Below are 20,544 nucleotides of genomic sequence, written 5' to 3' on the forward strand. Positions count from 1 at the left end.
TTCCTATTCACAAGGCTATCTATAGCTATAAAGTTAAAACTACTTTAATAAAATTAATCACAATTTTTGGCCAGTATACTAGATCCCAATTTACCTACTGAAGGGGATTTCCTCATACCTCTTATAATTACTTTATTCTATTATATAGAAAATAAACTAGCATTTACTGAATAACTTACTCAGGGTGGTGGTACAATAAACAGTTAAGAGCATGAATTTTAAGGCCCAGATTACAACCTCAGGAAGCTAAGAGCATAAACTGGAAATGCAGGAAATCTAAAGTCTAAGGCCCACTATCTTGTCTCAGCTACAGCATATACTGATTATTTAATATTGAATAAAACACATGAAAGTGGGTAGCTTTTCTGATATGTGATATTAAAAGTATTCCAATGGCAAAGAAAGAAAAGCAGAGACTAAAAAGAAATATTTCAAAGGTAAAAGAAAAATGTTACCTATTAAAGTACTCTGGCATTCATTTATTAATACATATTTACCGAGAGTCCACTATGTACTGGACATTGGGAACACAGCCAAAAATGAGATATAGAACATGACAACACAGACAAACATGGCATTTTAACAAAAGGCAATGTTATCATAGGGAAGACCCTGGTGCCATGGGCACATGGATGGGCACATCAAGTCAATATGCCAAAGGAGAATTTGGAGAAGTGGAATTTAATTTAGACCTGGAAGCTGGGTAGAAATAGGCAGAAGAAGAGTAGCTAAGAATGTTCTGGGCAAACTGGGCATGGTGGCACACGTCTGCATTCCCCAGTTACTCAGGAGATGGTGGCAGAAAGACCATAGAGTCTGAGGTCAGCCTAAGTAACTCAGCAAGACCCTGTCCCCAGATAAAGCCTAAAAGGGACTGGGGATGTTACTCTGTGCCCAGGGTGCCCCTGGGTTCAATCCCCAGCACTAGAAAGAAAATGGAGACAACACAAAACACAACAAAAAACCACAGCAGGCAGAGGGAACCATGGGACACTCCAAAACGGCTGCAAGAGATGAATTAGAGAAGCAGGCAGCGATCACGAACTGAGGCTCCGGGTCACGTGGACTCAGACGGAAAGGACAGGTCAGGTGTTTGCAGCAGGCAGCTCCCCAGGCAGGGCCGTACTTTAAGACTGCGGAGAATGGACCAGAGAAGAGCAAGAGCAGAGGCAGGAGGGCAGAGGCAGGGACTGCTGTCAGAGACCTGGGAAGGAGGATGGCAGCCTACAGACAAGACAGCGGCCTAGAGAAAAGCAAGTACATACATCAGAAGGACAGGAGAGTGACAGGATTATAGAAAGTGCCTGGGCTTTGAATACCAACAGAGCTAAGTTAGAATCTCGACACTAGTAATTACTAGTTACACAAATGGCTTCATTTCCCTGAGCTTTAGCTTCCCTGATGGCACCATTTAACTGGAAGGTGGAAATTAATCAAATGGTGTTTGGCGCTGCAGTAGGTACTCAGTGACAGTATTTTTGTGGCAGGCACAATTCCAACATGGCTCCCAAGATTCGGCCTCCTGGTGTGTATGGGCAAGTCTGGTGAATATGAAGGTTACCAATCCCAAGATCATGTTTCACTATTAGGCGAAGGGAATTTTGCAGATGTAATTAAGGTACTGATGAGCTAAAGAGACTTAATCAAAAAGGAGATCATTCTGGCCAGGTACAGTGGTGCACAGCTATAATCCCAGCAACTTGGGAGGCTGAGGCAGAAGAAATGCAAGTTCAAAGCCAGTCTCAGCAACTTAGGTTTCCTGGGTTCAATCCCTGGTATATATATTAAAAAAAAAAAAAAAGAAGAAATGATTCTGACTGGACCTGACCTTGTCAAGTGAATGCTTCAAAACTGTAAGATAGTTTAGCAGGTTACTTTGTAGACATCAGCAAACTAAAGTTTCTGTAGAGAGGCAAATGACCCAGAATGGCTAACACAGTGTCGAATTAGAACAAAGTTGAAGGCCTGGCATCACTCCACTTTCAATATTTACCATAAAACCACCGTAATCAAGCTACAGGGTGGTATTGGTGAAAGAATAGATAAATAGATCAATGGAACACAACAAAGAGCCTAGAGACGATGCACATAAATACAGCCAACTGGTTTCACAAAGGAGCAAAGAGACAATGGAGAAGAGACACAGGAGATATATTTTCAACAAACAGCACTGGAACAACTGGATATACACAGGACAGAAAAATCAAAAGGGCCTGGTATGTGGCTCAGTGGTAGAGAGCTTGCCCTGCATGTGCAAGATCCTGGCTTCAATCCCCAGCACTGCAAAAAACAAACAAATGTAAAACTACAACTCCTAGAAAGTAACACAGGAGAAAATCTAGGTGACCTGTGCTTGGCAAGGACTTTTCAGATGTAACACTAAGGGCATAATCCATAACACCACAAAGAACTGATGAGCAAAACTTCATTAAATTAAAAACTTCCACTCTGAAAGACACTATCGAGACAACGAAAGTCAATACACAGGCTGAGAGAAAATACTAGCAAAAAACACATTGGATAAAAGACCATTATACACAAAGAAAAAAATTTTTTTTTTGGTAGTGCTGGGGATTGAACCCAGGGCCTCACATGGGCTAGGTAAGCACTCTACCAGCCCTCACAAGGAATTCTTAAAATTCAATAATAAGAAACGAACAACACAATAGAAACTGGATCAAAGACTGTAAGAACTACCTTATCAAAAAGATATACAGATGAGCCAGGTGTGGTGGCACACGCCTGTAATCCCAGTGGCTTGGGAGGCTGAAACAGGAGGATCACATGTTCAAAGCCAGCCTCAGCAATTTAGAGAGGCCCTAAGCAACTTAGTGAGAACCTGTCTCAAAATAAAATATAAAAGGGCTGTGCCCTTGGCTTCAATCCCTGGTACCAAGTAAATAAATAAATAAATACAGAAGGTAAAGTCAGATTGTGATACCATTTAAATGTCCTTTAGAATGGCCAAAATCCAGAATACCAATGCTACCAAATGCTGGTGAGGCTGTGAAGCAGCAGGAACCCTCACTCACTCCTGGTGGGAATGCAAAAGAGCTGAGGCACTTTGAAAGACAGTTCAGTGGTTTCTTATAAAATGAAACATTTTTATCATACAATTCATACTCCTTGGTATTTGCCCAAATGAGCTGAAAACTTATCTCCAAACAAAAACCTGCACATGGATATTTAAGAAGCATTATTAATTGCTAACACTTGAAAGCAACCAAGATGTTCTGCTGCCAGTGAGTGAATCAACTGTGGTACTTCACACAATGCAACGCTACTCAGCACTGAAGGAAGCAGCTCTGAAGCCCTAACAAGCCACGGAGGACGCTGATGAGCATACTGGAGAGGGAGGAAGGCCGCCAGGCTACAGAGGACATGAGTCCAACGTGCGGAGAAGTGTGCAGCAGACAGCAAAAAGTCTTGTGGCTCTGGGAGGCAGATTGGGGGGGGGGGGATAGACCTCCAGGGCAGGGAAGATACTCTGTATGAAACTCCAATAGCACATGCACAGCACGGTACACTGGTCAAACTCAGGAAGGACAACACCACAGAGAACCCCATGTGCACTCTGGACTTCTATGGAGGTAACCTGTTGATGTAGGTTTGGGTTCATCAGCTGCAACCCAGATTGATAATGAAGCAGGCCATGCACATGTGGGGCAGGGGATACACGGGAGAGCTCTACTTTCTTCTCAATTTTGCTGCGAATTTAAAACTCAAAAAAATTTTTGCTTTACAAAAATAAAATCTTAGAAGTTTCCTGAAACAATTCCACGTATAATAGAAACCATGTTAAATGAGAATTAAGGAAAAAAAATCAAAGTAGAGCCCAGTGCAGAGGCACATGCCTATAATCCCAGTAACTCAAGAGGCTGAAGAAGGAGGATTCTAAGTTTGAGGTCAGCCTTAGCAACTTAGTGGGGCCCTAAGCAACTTGGTGAGACCCTGTCTCTAAATAAAATATAAAAAAGGACTGAGGATGTAGCTCAGTGGTTAAGCACCCTGGGTTAAATTCCCAGTACCCCCCCCAAAATAAATAAATACATAAAAAGATGTAGCTCAGTGGAAGGTCCCTGGCTTCAATCCCCAGGAACAAAACAAAACAACTACAACACCCACTCCCCACCACTCTAAGCCAAACCGAAAAAGAGACAAGCAACTGTTGAACTTGAAGAAAACAAAGTTTCCATGAATTCTACAACTGCAAGGAACTGAATCCATCTGACAACCTGAATGAACTTGGAAGAGGCCTTGAGCCTCAGATGTGGACCTGCCCAAGCTGACATCTTGATTCGGCCTTCAGAGTCCCTAAGTGAAAGAAGTGGCTGAACCTCATCTGGACTTAAATCTACAAAACTGGGAAGAAACAACATGTTATTTTAAAACGCTAAGCTTATCATAATTTGTTATGACACACAACAGAAAATTATTATGAATTATTTTTAATTTTAATGAGGAGAGAGAGAGAGAGAGAGAGAGAGAGAGAGAGAGAGAGAGAGAGAGAGAATTTTAATATTTATTTATTTTTTTTAGTTCTCGGCGGACACAACATCTTTGTTTGTATGTGGTGCTGAGGATCCAACGTGGTGCTGAGGATCCAACGCGGGCCGCAAGGCTTGAGCCACATCCCCAGCCCTTTTTTATTCCTTCTATAGTTGTCAAAATAGAAGTCACGGCATCCAAAAAGCCAATGTAAGCTCTTTTACAAGTAGGAACTGTGGTAGAGGAGGACAGGGTGGAACAATCTCAACTATATGAGACAAGGAGAAGAGCGGCAAGCCCTTTATTTAAAATCTTTTTCATTTAGATAATAAACATCTTATTTCTTAGTATTCTTCTACTAAAGTTGTTTGGAGATGTTACAGAAGTGAGTTTTGGGTGTTATATCTCCTTTATTAACTTAATAGCAGCTTTATATCCCAAAATGTTTAGGTGTACTAATTAAGGATCCTTCCTTTTAAACCCTCTTTACTGGGCCCACAATAATACAACAGAGTGGCATCACACACACACACAGCTCGTGTAAGTTTTATATCTGGCCATTCATCTGGGTGATTCTACTTGTCATTCATTTTACTACAAGGACAGGGGATATAAATTTATAGATTTGCTTTTCCTAGATAGTTTCTGTAGATCTCAGTGTGTAGAACTCACTACCTAAGTGGTTTATTGACTACTTACTAAATGTGACTCTTGATGCAACATAATTTTCTTAAAAAGTAGAACTATGGATCTTGAACATATGCCAATGGCATCATGTGGTACTGAGAATTCAGAAAAGTCTAGCTGCACTGGACTAACATTCTAGTGGACTGAGAACTTTCCTGCCTTTAAAGTGGAGCCCTCTCAAGGGATTTCCAAAGGAAACTCTGACTACATAAAATATGACCTCAGAACCTAACCACTGCGTAAGATAAAACTCTGTGGATCTCAAGTTCAGACTTCAAAGTGAAGGGTTAAAAGTTTTCCAGGGCACAGACAAAAATACACAAATAATGGATGACATATAGCTATACATACAACACATTTCTACAAGATTCCAAACGCAAGGCCATTGGAGTGGTCTAGGCTTTCTCATGCAAGAAAAGACAAAGATGACATGTCAATCACAGCTGGAATACACAACTGTGCTGTAATGAAATGTTACTATTTTGAAAACTTGGATACTTTATGGTTAGTAGCAAACTGTCAGCAACAAGCCCATTGACTACTTACTAAACGTGACTCTTGTTGTAACTGTACAGCCAAAATCTCCTTATAAATGTTTGATGAGATATATTAACAGTAACAAGATGTTTCAAAAAGCAACTTCTTAATGCTCTTTCTAAAGCAGTTTTGCTTAACTTTCTGGGATCATAGATAGAACTCTGAGAATCTGGGGAAAATCCTTCCATGAATTCTAAGACCCAGTTTTGAAAGATAAAACATTTAGGTGTGAAGAAACAACACTGCTTATGAATCTTAATAAAATTTAGTTTTCTTTAATGAAGATTTAACATTTACACACCATACCATCTGATGTTCTTCTAACCCAGATGATGATCTGACTTGATGATCTGGCTGAGGGAGATGCTACTAAATGAGTAAGGTTTTTATACTAAAGCTTTTATTTTAGCCAATGTGAATGGAAAACTTTCTAAAACGCATACCATACTTCTGCTATCTCTCATAATACATCACTGAATATAACTTACAATACTCTTTCTGCAAGTGAAAAAAGCACGGATTGGCAATTAGAAAAATGAGTCCAAACTCCTGTTCTGCATTTAACAGTGTGCATCCTGGGACTGGTGATTTCACTTCTCTGCTCTTATTTCTGTGAAATGGGATGAAAACACCTACTACATACCTAAGAGCCCCAATACGACCATCGTGGCTAAGATTTCCCAACTCCTGCTCAGCTCTTCCCTACTTCCTGGGCACGCCTTGCAGCAGCTCTTCCTACCTGCTGTGCCAACTCCTATGATCACTCATGTCTCCGCATCTACACAGATGTTTTCCATCTGCTGACTGAAGTGCCTGTTTCTTTTCCCACCTGATAATTTCTACTCAGCCTTAAGATTTGGTTCCAATGATACCTGTCCCAGGGAACCTGTCATGTAGGCTCCTTGTCCTCCTCAGCCCTCTGCTCATGCCTCTGCTGCAGTTCAACATACCGAATATTTTCTGATCTCTCTTAACAGACATGAAGATCTTTGACAGCAGATACTGTGTCTTATTTCTTTTTGTACTCTTAGCATCTGGAAAGTGCTCAACACTATCTAAGTGCAGAAAAAATCTGTACTGGATGAATAAAAAGCCTCAGAACTGCATGGGGAGAGGTCAGAGTGTATGGGTATTGCCATCACCTCAACCTGATTTTTTTCCACACCCTTGTAAGTAAAACACTGGTTACTAATTCCCCAATTCAAAAAGGAATAGAGTCAGAGGGGTCACAGTCTCCCCCAGAGACCATGAAGCTCTCCAATGAGCTCTGATGCATTGTGGGACTATCATTTTATAATATCTGCTTTTGCTTTTTAGAGTCCTTGTTTTCCTTGTGCTCTTACTTGTTTTCCTAAATAAGTGATATCTTGCAGAGTTTGGGGTATTACCCTGAAGGGGCTATTGGATGCATAAAAACAGTCTCCTAGCTTAGTCAACCAATATGTGGAATGAGTGGCTAAAAAAGAAATTTTAAAGACAATTTTGCACATACTTTAAGTTTTCACAGAACTTGAGAAGCAAGCAACAGCAGTTGTAACAGCAGCTAATATTTACTGAGTCATGCCCTATGCTAAGTGTTACATGTACCACTATTTAACATAAAAAAACCCATTTTACTAATGAGCAGAGAATTGAGGGAGCAATCTCAAGGGAACACAGCTGCCAAGTAGCAGACAGATAAGAATTCAAGTCTGCTGAATCCTAGTCCAAGCTTTGTACCACTTTATTACACTCTGCTTCTCAAATGAAAAAAAAAAAAAAAAAATCCTTCACACTTCTCTTCAAGAGGGCAAATCTCCAACACCAAGATACTCAATGAGTTCTCCATGAACTGGAATTTGCTTTCAGCTGGGCGCTGTGGCACATCCCTGTATTCCCAAATACTCAATAAGCCAAGGCAGGAGGATCCCAAGTTCAAGGCCAGCTTCGGCAACTTAGTGAGACCCTGTCTCAAAATAAAATAAAAAGGGCTGGGGTATAGCTCGGTGGTAAAGTATTCCCGGGTACAATCCTAATACCGCAAGCGCACAGCCAGGGTCTGGACCACACGGTCTGGCTCCACAGTCTGCCCTCAAACACTCAGCTCTGTAGCTGTCCTGAGTCTATGTTATCTCCTGCCACACCAGCTCTGCTCCTCAGCTTTTCCCTTCTCGTCAGTCCTCGTTATCAGCACTTCTAGGGTGGCTCTTCAGTCTCTGCTCACTGCAGGCTGGGGGAATGCTATCCCTGAGCGCTTGCTTCTTCTCTCTCTGGTTGGACTCTGTTCCCAACTTTTAAGATTTTTTTTTTTTTTTATATGAAACAAACCTAGGAAAAGGATACTCTTTAAAAGCATCACAGGAAAATTTTATGCTCAACTTAGGCTCAAAAAAACATGATATATGCACCATAAATATTTTTTGACTAAATAAATATTAGATTCAGAGTTAGACTATTTCTGACATTTTAGACAGTCACTATCAAATATTAATTTATGTTAAGGTTCTTGCTTAGAACTAAAATTCTTAGCACTTGCTACCACCCAGGGCATTACAGCAGGGCAAGTCTCTAACCCTGAGAAGCTTACTGTTTTCCAAAGCACCAGGTTCAAAGCGTTAAGGGCTGCCCCCCATACTCATTTGTTTCCAGCTTCCCTGATGCAAGCCCGATCTCTTCCACTCTCCTCAGTCTTTTCTGAATCTCTCTCTTCAACTTTCCCCGAGGGTTTCCCTGCAGACCTTCTGGACTATCGCAACGCCTGAGTGCTGTCACAGTCTAACCCACCTTGTACAGTTCTACCATTTCATTTTTAAATTATCATTTGGATCACATCTAGAGCTTGCTCATAAACCACAACTCGCCAAGTTCCTCATTTTGGTATGAAAGCTTCTCCACAGTTTGCTCCCACCCTGACCTTTTCAACACCATGTTTCCGTCCATATATTCTTGCACCTGACATAAACTTACCAAATGCTTATGAAGGACCCGGAGGAGTTAAAGTGACATTGACTAAAACAGTGCTTATCATTAAGGAGCTTATGGTGTCTAACAGGGCAGAGGAAATACTTACAAAGATAGCGCTAATATAAGGAAGAAAATAAGTGCAACAAGAAAGGAAGTTGTTCCAGGAAGTTCACAAGTGAATTCTGACATGGGTTTGGGGTGTCTTAGAAGAGGTGGCATGTGCTAAGGTCTTGAAGGGAAGGCAGAGCTTGGATGTGTGAGAAGGGGAAGGTCACTGCAAAAATGAGGAAAAGAAGAGAAATGAGAATGTATGAGAAAAAGTTTGATTTCCACACACAATATATAAAATAAACCAATAAGAGGGAAAGCCGCTGAATAAGTAGGTTTAGGGCTAAATCCATACAATGATGAATGCTTGCCAAGGTCTGGACCTTGATGTTTATTTATCCAACAAGTGCTTACTGACTATCTACAAAGGGCCAGAGGCTGGACAGGCACAGGTAGAGCAGAGAGCAGGAGAGCCACGGGGCTGGAGCTCTCGCAGCTCACAGCCTCCCACGCAGTAGTAAGGGTCCCACAGAGGACTCGTCATCGCAGGGGTACCTAAGAGCACTCTGGAACCAATGTGTAAGATGAACTGCATAAGGAAAGCAGCGGAAAGGAAGCCATCTGTCACACAAGTACAGGGAGGGATGAGGCCCAAGATAGTGGCAATGAATAAAGGCTTAAAAGTCATCGAGGAAGACTAGAAAACAAAGCCAACCATAAAGTTAGAAGACAAATGAGTGGCAGCTGGCTCTGGGGGCGGGACTGGCCAGGAGGGAGTGGGAGGGAGCTCTCTGGCTCAATGGTAAGGTCTATATCCTGACAGAAGTCTGGTCACACAGGTTGTGCATTTATCAAAACTCAACAAACGTCCACCTAACCTCTCTCATTTTATGTGAATTTCATAGAACAAAGAAAGTCCTGAAAACACTGACGTCAAGCTGAAGTGCTTAGGGGTAAAGTGTATACTACCCACAATTTACTTTGAACTACATTAAAAAAGGTAAGATGGACTGGTGGATGGAGCTATGATAAAGCAGAAAGCAAAATATGAACTGGAGACCCTCAAAGGAGGTATATGGTGTCATCATACAATTTTTCAATTCTTACTGTTTGAAAAAAATTTCATAATAAAATATTGAGAAAAATCTAAGTACACAGAATGAAGTTTGGGTTGTTTGGCAGGACACAGGACATATAGAAGGAAATGGAGGAGACGGGGGTTTGGGGCCTGGTTGACAAACTCAATTAGCAATACAGGGGTTTGAGGTACCCAAGGCATCCACACGGAGATATCTACCAGGCGGATGGAAACACAGGCCTGGGGGTCAGGTATTTTTCTAGGCTGGTTCCTAAATACTTCTCTGCCTCTGTGTGTTCCCTCCCACCCACACCCTTTCTTTTCTTCTAGCTTTCTCTGACGACCCTGCACCTCCACATTCAGCACTGTGAGATTAGCTTATGGCACTGTCATATATCACTAAAATGGAAAGTCTTAGGGACAACAGAATCATATAGAATATACACTTTGTACTTCATGAAGCAACTTTCAGACAGTCAGATGGATAAAACCTGCCTTAGCATTTAAATATACAGATTTTTAGGCTCACACTGAATCTTGGATCAGAGGTTAGTTTTGTTCTCCCCACTCTGAAGTGTGTACACATTCTCTCTCTCTCCTTTATCTTAAAAGGCACCTTGTAAGTGGGGAAAATAACTTGTACCTCATAGATAGAAATGAAATTTCCATTCTCAAATTCTTAATATATTTATTTTCAGAATAAGACTTCTTTGCTTTGTTTTATCAGTTTGTAAATTTCTATATATCACTCCATAACAGGGACAAAAAGCTCATTTTTAAAAGAAAACCTTTAGCAACATAGCCATCAGACCCTAAAATCCAATTGTTAAGTAACTTAACTGGTCACTGTTTTACTAATTTTGAAAGGACATTTAAAAAAAAAAAAGTTGGGGCTGGGGATGTGGCTCAAGTGGTAATGCGCTCGCCTGGCATGCGTGGGGCGCTGGGTTCGATCCTCAGCACCACATAAAATAAAATAAAGATGTTGTGTCCGCTGAAAACTGAAAAATAAATATTAAAAAATTATCTCTCGGGCTGGGGATGTGGCTCAAGCGGTAGCGCGCTCGCCTGGTATGCGTGCGGCCCGGGTTCGATCCTCAGCACCACATGCCAACAAAGATGTTGTGTCCGAGAACTAAAAAATAAATATTAAAAAAAAAAAATTCTCTCTCTCTCTCCTCTCTCACTCTTTCTTTAAAAAAAAAAAATTATCTCTCTCTCTCTCTTAAAAAAAAAAAAAAAGTTTTAAAATGAACTCAGAGGACACCTTTCTGTGTCCCAACTGCCAGACAGTTGCTGCTAAGGGAAAGGAAAGAGGCTGGCTCAGCTCTTCCCATGAACTCAGAGGAGTCCAGGAGAAGCCACAGCGTTCTAAGCCCAGACTGGCACGACGGGAGGACAACTCTGCTAAGGAGAACCTTTAGTAATTCAAATTGCGATCGGTTCTTCTTTGCATACCAGATAGACTTGGCCACTGGTATCATTCCACGATGCCCTGACCCTCTGCGCTTGCCTAGGTGCACCTCGGCTGCGGAACTCCAAGTCCACTTCCTATGTGAAGAACTTGTCTCATCCCCTACCCACTGTCCCCCCTTCAAAAAACATGTTACCTTTTCCCCCCTTTCTCTTTCTCTGTCCTTCTCTTCTTTCTTCTTTTTTTTCTCACTGTGCCCATCTGTGTGGAAGCTGGGGGGTGGTGGGGCAGGGGCGGCGGCTCCAGCGTGTGGGACGCTGGGGGGAGGGCCGGGTGTCATTGTGACCTCTCCCACTGCTGCAGTAGACAGTCCCGAACTTCTCTTGGACTTTGAGTGCCTCCTCTCTTTGTGCTTCTCCTTGTCCTTCTTCTTTTTGCTCTTCTTTGACTTCTTTTTCTTCTTGATTTCCCGGTAAGAATCATCTATCACTAACTCGCCAGCTTCTAGCTCCCCGCCAGAGGACGAGTCTGATTCCACCAGAATAGGTTCAAGCCCTGAAAGATCAAGGTTAGCACTGTGGGGTTCGGGGGCCTGGGAGGCATCAGGCCCGCAGCCTTCAGGGCCAGGAGACGAATGTGGGTCTGAGGATGACTTGTGCTTCTTCCGGGCTGTTTTCAGAAAGCTCTGTAACTCGTGTCCTAGGAATAAAGCACCTTGCTCATCCCGAGCTGACTTCTTGGAGGATTTTTTCAGAGTCGCTTGTTGAGAGGGGTACTGAAAAGACTCCTCATCAACTGAGCTGCTTCCCTTCTCCTTTGGTGAGAGAATAAGTTTCATCTTCAAGCCATCAGGCTCACGGAGGGTCAGTGTCTCTGTGTTTACATAGAGGGGCTTCATTTTTTTGGATTTGTGGGAGCTGCCGTCCTCCAGGGAGAGCTCCCCGCCACTTCCGCTGCCTTTCTTCCGGTGGTGTTCTTTCTTGCTTTCTGAATGGCTTGAGGAGCTGGAGGACTTCTCCCCAGCCTTTTTGGAGGGCTTGGAGCCTGTGGCCAGTGGGGAGGTGATGGCTTTCAACAGGTCCATAGCTGTATCGGCAGGTTGTGGGCTGGACTTCTTCTTTTTCTTTTGTGACGATTCCAGAGACGAAATGTCTGGAAATAATGAAGAGAAGTACTGTCAACAGGACAGGCAGCAACGTCCATCAAGTTTCCTCTCTCACCAAAACACCCGACTAGTATGAGGAAGAGGCTAACAGGAGTGATTTGAAGGGACACCCTTTGATTCCTAATGTTCAGCGATGACGCCCATGTGCCTCCTGGTTTGGTAGTCTGTCTTCAACCCTTGAGACCATCCTTGTCACTAAAGTTGTTTCCCTTCACTGAGTCTTCCACAAGAAACCAGAGAGCAAACCCAGAAGAACCGACTATAGCTGTGGATTAGGGGTAGTTACGAATTACATTAGATCGCAAGTAAAGTATCATTTGATTCTGTGCTCAGGAGGAACTCATTAAGGTAAAACATTAGTCCCATCAGCTATGTGCATAGCATAGCCAAGAAAGCTAACTGGTTTTGTGAATGGATATACACTGGTTGAGAAAAGACCCACAGTTGCAGGCCAGAGGGCCCAAGGACCACATGTGGCAAAAGGGAGGCTAGATAACATGGTGCAAGATAAGTGGATGATGGGGGAGAAGGAACCTGGTACCTGGTATATCACAAATGAAGACTGTTCTTCTATGCTGAATCCTCCAAAATACCAGCCCTCCACCTCTCTCCTCCTTCACACTGGTTTATCGGCACTCAGAACAAGAACCACTGTCCTGTTAAATAGGCCACTGAGTCAGCAACATCTGGACCTTTTCCCCTACCCCGACTCCAAGAACCAGTGATGTGCTTGTCCCGCCTGTCGCCCTGCCCATCCGTACCTGCATAGTAGTAGTCATCAGAGGAGTGCTTCCGCTTCTTCTTGTGTGTGTCCGTCCCCAAGAAGTAAAGCTCACTATCCTGCAATTAGAAGGAAGAATTGGCCAATGATGAGATGAGGAAGGCAGTTTGGAACAACACTTGTTCTTTGATGGTTTTTGACTTTGGAAAACAAAGTAAAGCATCGAAAATAATTACATGTCAACAATGTTTATTTTTCTTTCCTAAAGTTTTAAGAACACACTTTCATTTTCAAATATTAGGAAAATAAGTATAAAAACTTTTCTATCTTAAATGTTTAGAACTTACCTTAAACTTCTTCTTGGAAGAATTCCTGACCTGAGCAGCAATTTCTTCCTCTTCCCTTAAGAAATCTTTGTAAGAACGTTTCTTTTCTCGTTGGCTTCGGCCAGCTGCAAGTCCTATGTCCTCAAAGCTGTGGTCACCATCAAAGCAATCTGAGCAAAGGTTAATTTGGAAAAGGAAGTGAGAATGACAAGTAAGTAGCAACCAAATGTAACAGTGCCTCCATTTCTAAATTACAATTATGTTTCAATAAGTTCACTAGAATATAGGGCTAAACCCAGAGGGAAAAGAATATTTCTTGATGACCTGGCTGCAAACACAAGAATCAAACCTGAAGAAACAATGTTTCCATGCTATGCAAGACTCAAAGTGCATCCTCAGACATAGTTTCTTAGTTGTGATTTGACAGGAAGACAGACTTGCAGAGGTAAGGCTGAAAGTAATGATTCCTGTGCTGCGCTGCTCTGTGGGCGTCCAATGTGTGATTCCTATCCCCAGACTCCTGCACTGGAGCTGGCAGGACCAAGAGTGCTGCAGGGGATCACCCCAACAAACCAAGGCTCATATTTCAGACTCTCATGTTGGAACCCCTGTCCTGGTTTTCATTTCCATGGGCCCAGTCTGGGGAGGGCGTGGAGGCTGAGGTCATAACAGTGCTCTGGACCATCACTTGGGAGTCTAGGCTGTGATGTCCAGTGCTGGTTTCTACATCCTTGGGCCGTGAGCACTGAAGAGGATACCCCCTTTGGAACGCTTCTCAGGTAAAGGGGTCATACCTTCTTTCTTCATGGAGTCATCATAAGCCATGGCGGTCCTGCAGGGCCTTTGAGAATGTGTCACTGTGTCCAGGCTCCTTCCCGTCTACAGGACCAGGTCTGAGAAATAAAGAAGGAAAACCCTCCTGTAACGCGAAATCTGTGGAGAGGCAACCTTCCAGGTGGAATGCGTAGCGATCCAAGGGCCGACTGGAAGGGCAGCAAGAAATAGAGGAGTGTCTCGTCACCTCCTCATTCTGGTTGTAATTATACTGGGGTTGAAATTGTAGGAGGCGTGTTAAGCTTAATTAGATTTGAGTCATAGTTGTCATTTGGAGAAGTATATAAAATACTTCCTGGATAAAAATTAATTCCAAAATTAATGAGAATTTCTGAAATGCCAACAGGACCAACAACATAGAGACAGGGCAGAAACTGACATGAAGTCAGAGGGGTAGGTTCAATCATGGTTACAAGATGCACAGGTAAAGCAAGATGCAGAGGAAGACAGATTACACCAAATGCTTGAAGACCACAAAATCCTACCAAGTGGATTGGAGAACCAGTAAAACTTATTGCAACTTAAACAGAAATAGTAACGGTATACAGATATTAAAGACTTTTTAATTTTTTGGTTTGTAGAAATATAAAAGTAGCTACACTTCTCATAGTAGTGAGTCATGTGAGTTTTCACCACTAACAAGCCTTTTTTAAAGGCTAGGTGAAAAACATGGAGAACTTTCATTTGTCTACAGGTGATGAAATCTGTATGATTTTAAGATTTTTATTGATTAGAAGAATTAATAATTTAAATGTTCTATATATCATATTGAATTTTTAGAACTTCTTTTGGCATTCAAGTTTAGATGTGCATTTGACTTTGAAGATAACATGGCGGTACACGGCACTGGATGGTCAAGTCTTTCAAGGACTTTAAGACAAGCAGTGTCAAGTCTTTCAGGAAAAGTCTTTGCAGGATAAATAGAATAAAGTGTTAAATAGTTTGAAAACATTCTCATACAGTTAGTCAAATGCTTAAAAAGTTGACCTGATCGGTCATTTATTTCCATTTTATTTTACTTTCATCATTATAAATGGGATTTAGAAATAGTGAAGTATCCTTCAATGACATAGCAGTAATTCCTTCAGGTAAGTACAAATAATAAGTATGAAAAGATGAATTGGATTAACAAGGGAAACTTTCATAAATTAACATAAAAAAGACTTATTTGTACACTTAGATAAAATGCAACACAAAGGTAAGCCTAAATTGAAAACAGAAGAAAAAAGATATTGCCAAGAATGATTTACAAGATCAAGAAAAGAAGTACAAAAAGTACTTCTCCACTCCCTGGGAAGTGAACTGAAGATAGAACTTGCGAGTAAGAGACACTGGAGTGAAGCAAAGAAACCAATTGGTCAAAGGCAAAATGGGAAACTGCTTGCTCAAAAGGCTTTTTCAGGGGATTGAAGGGGATATAAGGTTAGGCCTCATGGATAGATAACAGCCAGTTTTCATGTTCCTGCATTTAAATACTAATTTTTCTTGAATGGAATCACTATCCTCTCCTTCCTACCCAAATGGTGCTGACTCCAAAATGGGTGAAGGTGGGTCACAGGGGATTATATCTATTGGAATGGAACATCATCTCACTGGCATTACAACAGAGTTTATCAGAAAAATATACAGGCCACTTTGGTTTTCAGAGGCTGACGATACCAAAGAATCAAAACAGCTTGAGCCCTCCAGTTAAATGCTTTTCATGTCTAATGGGTTTGGCAAAGAACGTTTTGAGAAATAATGGCAAAACCAAAAAACACTTCTTCAATCTCATAAACACAGACATCAATCTGTGGTCAAAACAAGATGCACTTTTAAACATAAGCAAAGGCAGGTTCTGAGACTTACAAGCTGGCCTGCCCTTGGCAATCAAAACTCAGAACAGAGTTGAGCAATGTGGTCGGAACAGGAGCAAATGTCTCTGCAGACAGTATAAGAAAGACTTCATAGGTATGAAAAAGCCCTCCTGTCTCACACCTGACTGCTCTGAAAAACTAGTGCACTATAGGAAAAAAAACAAAACAAAACAGGTGAAAAAAGGAACAGAAATTAGCAACTGTCCCTCAGAGGCAGGCCAACACAGAAAACATGCTGGTGTGGACATTGTGTGTGAGAATTAGGCCTGATATAGTTTAATTTTTCCTTCTTTTTTTTTTTTGGTACTGGGAATTGAACCCAGGGTCTTAATACCTGAGAGGCAAGTGTTCTGCTACTGAGCTACACCTCCAGACCTAAATCTTCTTAAAGATACTAAAGAGCACTTCATAATTATAGGATTAAATATCTGTAGAAAAAAATGAATGGGACCTGAACACAAATCTAATTCACTAATGGGCTGGGGCAGCCAAGAGCTTGAGAAACAGCATGGACTACAGTACTCCCAGATTAGGAAGACTGATTGGCCCAGAATTTCTAGGCTCTTTAAATCAGGGTATTATTGCAGCTCAGGGGTTAGTTGTGGTTGCTGAGTCATAAAAGAAAGATGATACCAGATAAAGAAGTCTCAAGCAACAGGATGAAAGAGGCAGAATTCAGGCAACATTCATACAAGGTTGGATGAACCCCTGATGTTTCTTCCAGGTCTTAAATATTATCCAAGATAAATTCAGAGTTCAGGGGTAGGGAGAAGATTGTGAAGATTAATGAAAAAAATTAGGTTTGCTTTTCACGTTAGAAAACATAATTACATTAAACGTTGGCAAATGGAAAAGAGGTGCTAAAACACATTCTCCTGAATTCCATGATTTTGGAGTTTAAAATTTAACATTTTCAATTTCAAGAGGCAGGAACAGTTCTACAATTATGTTTGTCTCAGTGTACTAAGAAATGACAACATAAGTAAAAGTTTATTATTTAATATTGTTTATGGAAGTAAGAAGCATGCCATTGTTAAAAAAGAGCACGAAGGAAACGTGCAAATTGTTAACTGGCTCTTCTGGGACTTTTCTTCAGTGTGGAAAAGGGAAGGTGGAGCGGCTTTTCCACTTGGAGATAAAAATTCAGCTTGCATTCAGGCATAGGCTTTCTGGATGACCCAAGCATTTTTGAAAAAAATTAAAGTCATCAGATGCTGTATTTGTTATTTTTAAAATTCAAGCTGTAAATACTGAAAAAGTTTCAGAAGGTGATTTTTTTGAAATAATCTGAGCCCCAAGCTTCATCCCGGGTTATAAATAAGAACTGAAAAAAGGAAACCAATTAAGCCTTGTGAACTGGGCAGTAAGTGAAACCCTAAGATCCAGGTCTAGTCCAGGATGAGCACTTTGTCCAAGATTGTTCTCCTTTTCCTCTTCTTCCAACACTCCTTTCAGGAACTCACTGCAGGTAAAGGAAGACAGATGCACATCCAGCTGTTGCCAGTTTAGAAACTTTTGTTGTTGCCATTGGTTCTAGGATAGAAGCAGCAGATGTCTTCTCATTTTCACGGTTTTCTCCAATCTCTGGAACGCAGTGGCTCGAATTCTTGCCACTCCCTTGTCCAAGAACCTACCTATGCAGCACTCACAGCCCCTGCCAGCTCTGGAAGCCGCAGATCCCACAGCCCGGGGTGGGGATAGACTCCTCTCATTGCAGCACAATTCAGCGGAACCACGACCACCACACAGATCGGCTGACAAGACACATTTCCGTGAGACCAGCAATACAAATTTTGACAAGCCTTGTGCGATCAACAGGCTTTACTTTGGGTTGAGTGTTTTTATTTACTCTGCTAGGAGGCCAAAGAACCTGCCACCGACTTAGCCGGCAGAGAAGGGAGATAGACGTTTCTTCTCTTTTGCATGATTTAAAATAAAGGGAAGCTACAAGTAATAATTGCAGAGGGATAAAGGGCCTGTATGGAGAAGATTCCCGCTACGAAGGCACAAACTGGGTCGCACGCAAAGAATGCACACAGTACCAGGTTGTTTATGCAAACGGGCCCCCAGGACCACCATTTTTGGGGTCCCCACCGCAATCCAATGGGATTCTTCCGGCAGCCGTGCAGCCAACAGCTAGTTCAACAAAGCTCTGGGAAGAGGAGAAGAGGAGCTCCGCGCAGCCTCTCCCGCCGGCCCAGGACCCGGCCCTCCCGCCGCCCCGGTCCCGGCCCCTCTCCCCCGAGCGCCGGGACCCCGCGCCCTGCAGCCCGTCCGCCCGGCCCGGTTCCCGCGCGCCGGGCGCCCCCGAGGGCGGAGCCGCAGGCAGGGGGAGGGGCGGCCGCGGCCCGCAGGCCCCCGGGGCGGCCGCACGCCCCCTCCCGGCCCCGCAGCTTTCCCGCCTTCCTCGTTTGAACAGCTCGCGGCCGCCTTCCTCCTTCGGCCCGCTCCAGCCCCTTCCCGGGGGCGGCTGCGGCCGCTACTCCAGTCCCCGGCTCGGCGCCAGGGCTAGGCCGCGGCGGGCCTGGGGCGCCCCCGCGGCGGTGTCGCGGGCCCAGGGCGGCGGGTGGCGCCGGGCCGGGACCGATGCCACCTCAAGGTGGGGGCCCAGCCCGGCCTCGTGGGGGCTCCGCTCGCCGCTACCTTCACTCGGCTCGCCCGGATCCCGCCTCAGCGCCGCCGACCGCCGCCATCTTGGAGAAGGAGAGAAGAGCGCGAGCAGCCAGGGAGCCTCAGTCGAGCTCAGAGCGCAGACTCCGACTCGAGGGGGGGGGGGGGGGAAGAGCGCCGAGCGCATGGAATGAATCTGCGCTTGCAGAGTTCAAGTGTTTATTGAGAACTTGCTCTGTGCCAGATTTGGACTAGAAGCTTTCTGAACAGTATATTGTTAAAAACTCACTGCATCCCCGTGAGGTCGGTTTTGTTGCATTTTGCAGAAGAGACGTAGATTGAGAGAGGTTAAGTGACTTGCCCCATGATGCAATTTGGAATGGGAGTCAGGATACAAGTTCAAGTCTTCTGACTCTTAATGCAATGCTTTTCGCAAGACTATAGTATTTCTTTCAAGATATTTTTATTCAATAATCCCCCTACTTGTAAAACCCAGAGCCATGCAGATTAACAGCAGTGCCACTTACTTGTAATTTAGCATCTATATTTGGATATTAGGCTGGGGAGGTGAGGTGGAAGAACATATCTTTGAAATGACACACTGTAAAACAATTTGCATGCCTATTCATCTACATTTCTCTGCCATAAATTATTTTCACTTAAAAGTTTAGAAATGGTCTTCAGAGAGATGAGATGTCATGAGAGAACTTGAATTTTTTTAAAAAAACGCAAATAAAAAGTTTAATTTCAGAAACTGAATCCATCATTTATAAATACACTAAAGCACAGTCCACTCGAATTGAGAGCGAGCGAAGGTACTGTATTCAACAGGACAGCTTCCTAGGGGGCCATGGCAGAGGAGCATACCGCCTCACCCACAGCACCCAATGGTCTGAAGTGAGGAAGAACAGGAACCTTTTTCAGATGTTAAAGCAAACACTTTGAAGACATATTGTTAAAAGAATATGACAACTTATAATTTCACTCTGATGTCCTGGGATTCTAAAATATCCCAGTGATGGCTGAATCTTCCCTATTATAAAAAAAAAAATCTAAACGCTTAAGGCTAGCCTCATTGCTGTAGCCTGCCAGACGCCCCTGTTGGTCACCACCACCTCAAGGGCCCGGCTGTGGTCCCAGCACCTGGGTCAGCGCACAGAGAGCTCCCTGCTCAGGGACGCTCGGTCAACGGGCCCCCTGTTGCACTGCCACACTCTGCACCGGCTGAATCCCCAGCATGGACACACATGGGACTCCGATCTCAAGGAGTCAGGACAGTCGGGGACCTCTGAGGGAATGAACGGACCGTGCAACCCTGAATGCAAAGACCTGAATCAGAATGTGTCCGTGACCACGTCACTGCAACCGCACACTCCGTGAATCACCCAAGCACAGCTTTGTTTTCAAACTCTTTGTCTCTGTGGTAAACAGTTAGCTTCCAGAATATTCTCTCCACTCCTCGACACATTTTAGAACCTGCAGTTAAAACTGCTCAGTCAGGATGGCTTAAGCCCTACCTCCTATTTACAGGTTTCATTTCACAGCCACAAAAGCTGTGTTGTTGCAATTCAAGCAATATTTAACTAAAATACAGTACCTGATTCATGGTTTTTACACAACTGAATAAAAAGCCTACAGGATAAAACTGTTTACATCTTGTCTCCATTCTAGGAAAACACATTTCTGACCCCTAACTTTTAAAAAACATTGCAGTCATGAATTAAAACCTGATCACCCCACTTCACAACCGACGAGACAGGCTGCTTCCAGTGGACTCCCAACATACTGCGCCCTGGCCCAACAGGAGTAAGGCACGGGTGACCCAGTGGGCAGTGAG

The 20,544-nt window shown here is 43.2% G+C and overlaps 1 protein-coding gene across 4 annotated transcripts in view; it reads right to left on the reverse strand.

The window, feature by feature from the left end:
- Positions 1-18,830, reverse strand: part of Hmgxb4 (HMG-box containing 4) — a 31,095-nt gene extending 12,265 nt beyond the window's left edge. For 2 of the 4 annotated variants that reach the window (XM_077799286.1, XM_026409986.2), the window contains exons 1-5: positions 18,741-18,830; positions 14,202-14,300; positions 13,429-13,577; positions 13,122-13,200; positions 11,392-12,347 (exon numbers count right to left, since the gene is read on the reverse strand). In XM_077799286.1, the coding sequence (XP_077655412.1) occupies positions 11,392-12,347; positions 13,122-13,200; positions 13,429-13,577; positions 14,202-14,232 (1,215 nt within the window). In that variant the 5' untranslated portion in view covers positions 14,233-14,300; positions 18,741-18,830. Of the gene's footprint in view, positions 1-11,391; positions 12,348-12,901; positions 13,017-13,121; positions 13,203-13,428; positions 13,578-14,201; positions 14,301-18,740 lie in introns of those variants that run through there. The other 2 variants (XM_026409990.2, XM_077799287.1) reach the window with 2 other exon arrangements.
- Between the last annotated feature and the right edge of the window lie 1,714 nt (positions 18,831-20,544).

This window comes from Urocitellus parryii, chromosome 5 (genome assembly GCF_045843805.1).
Source record: "Urocitellus parryii isolate mUroPar1 chromosome 5, mUroPar1.hap1, whole genome shotgun sequence".
In the NCBI taxonomy this organism is placed as follows: Eukaryota; Metazoa; Chordata; class Mammalia; order Rodentia; family Sciuridae; genus Urocitellus; species Urocitellus parryii.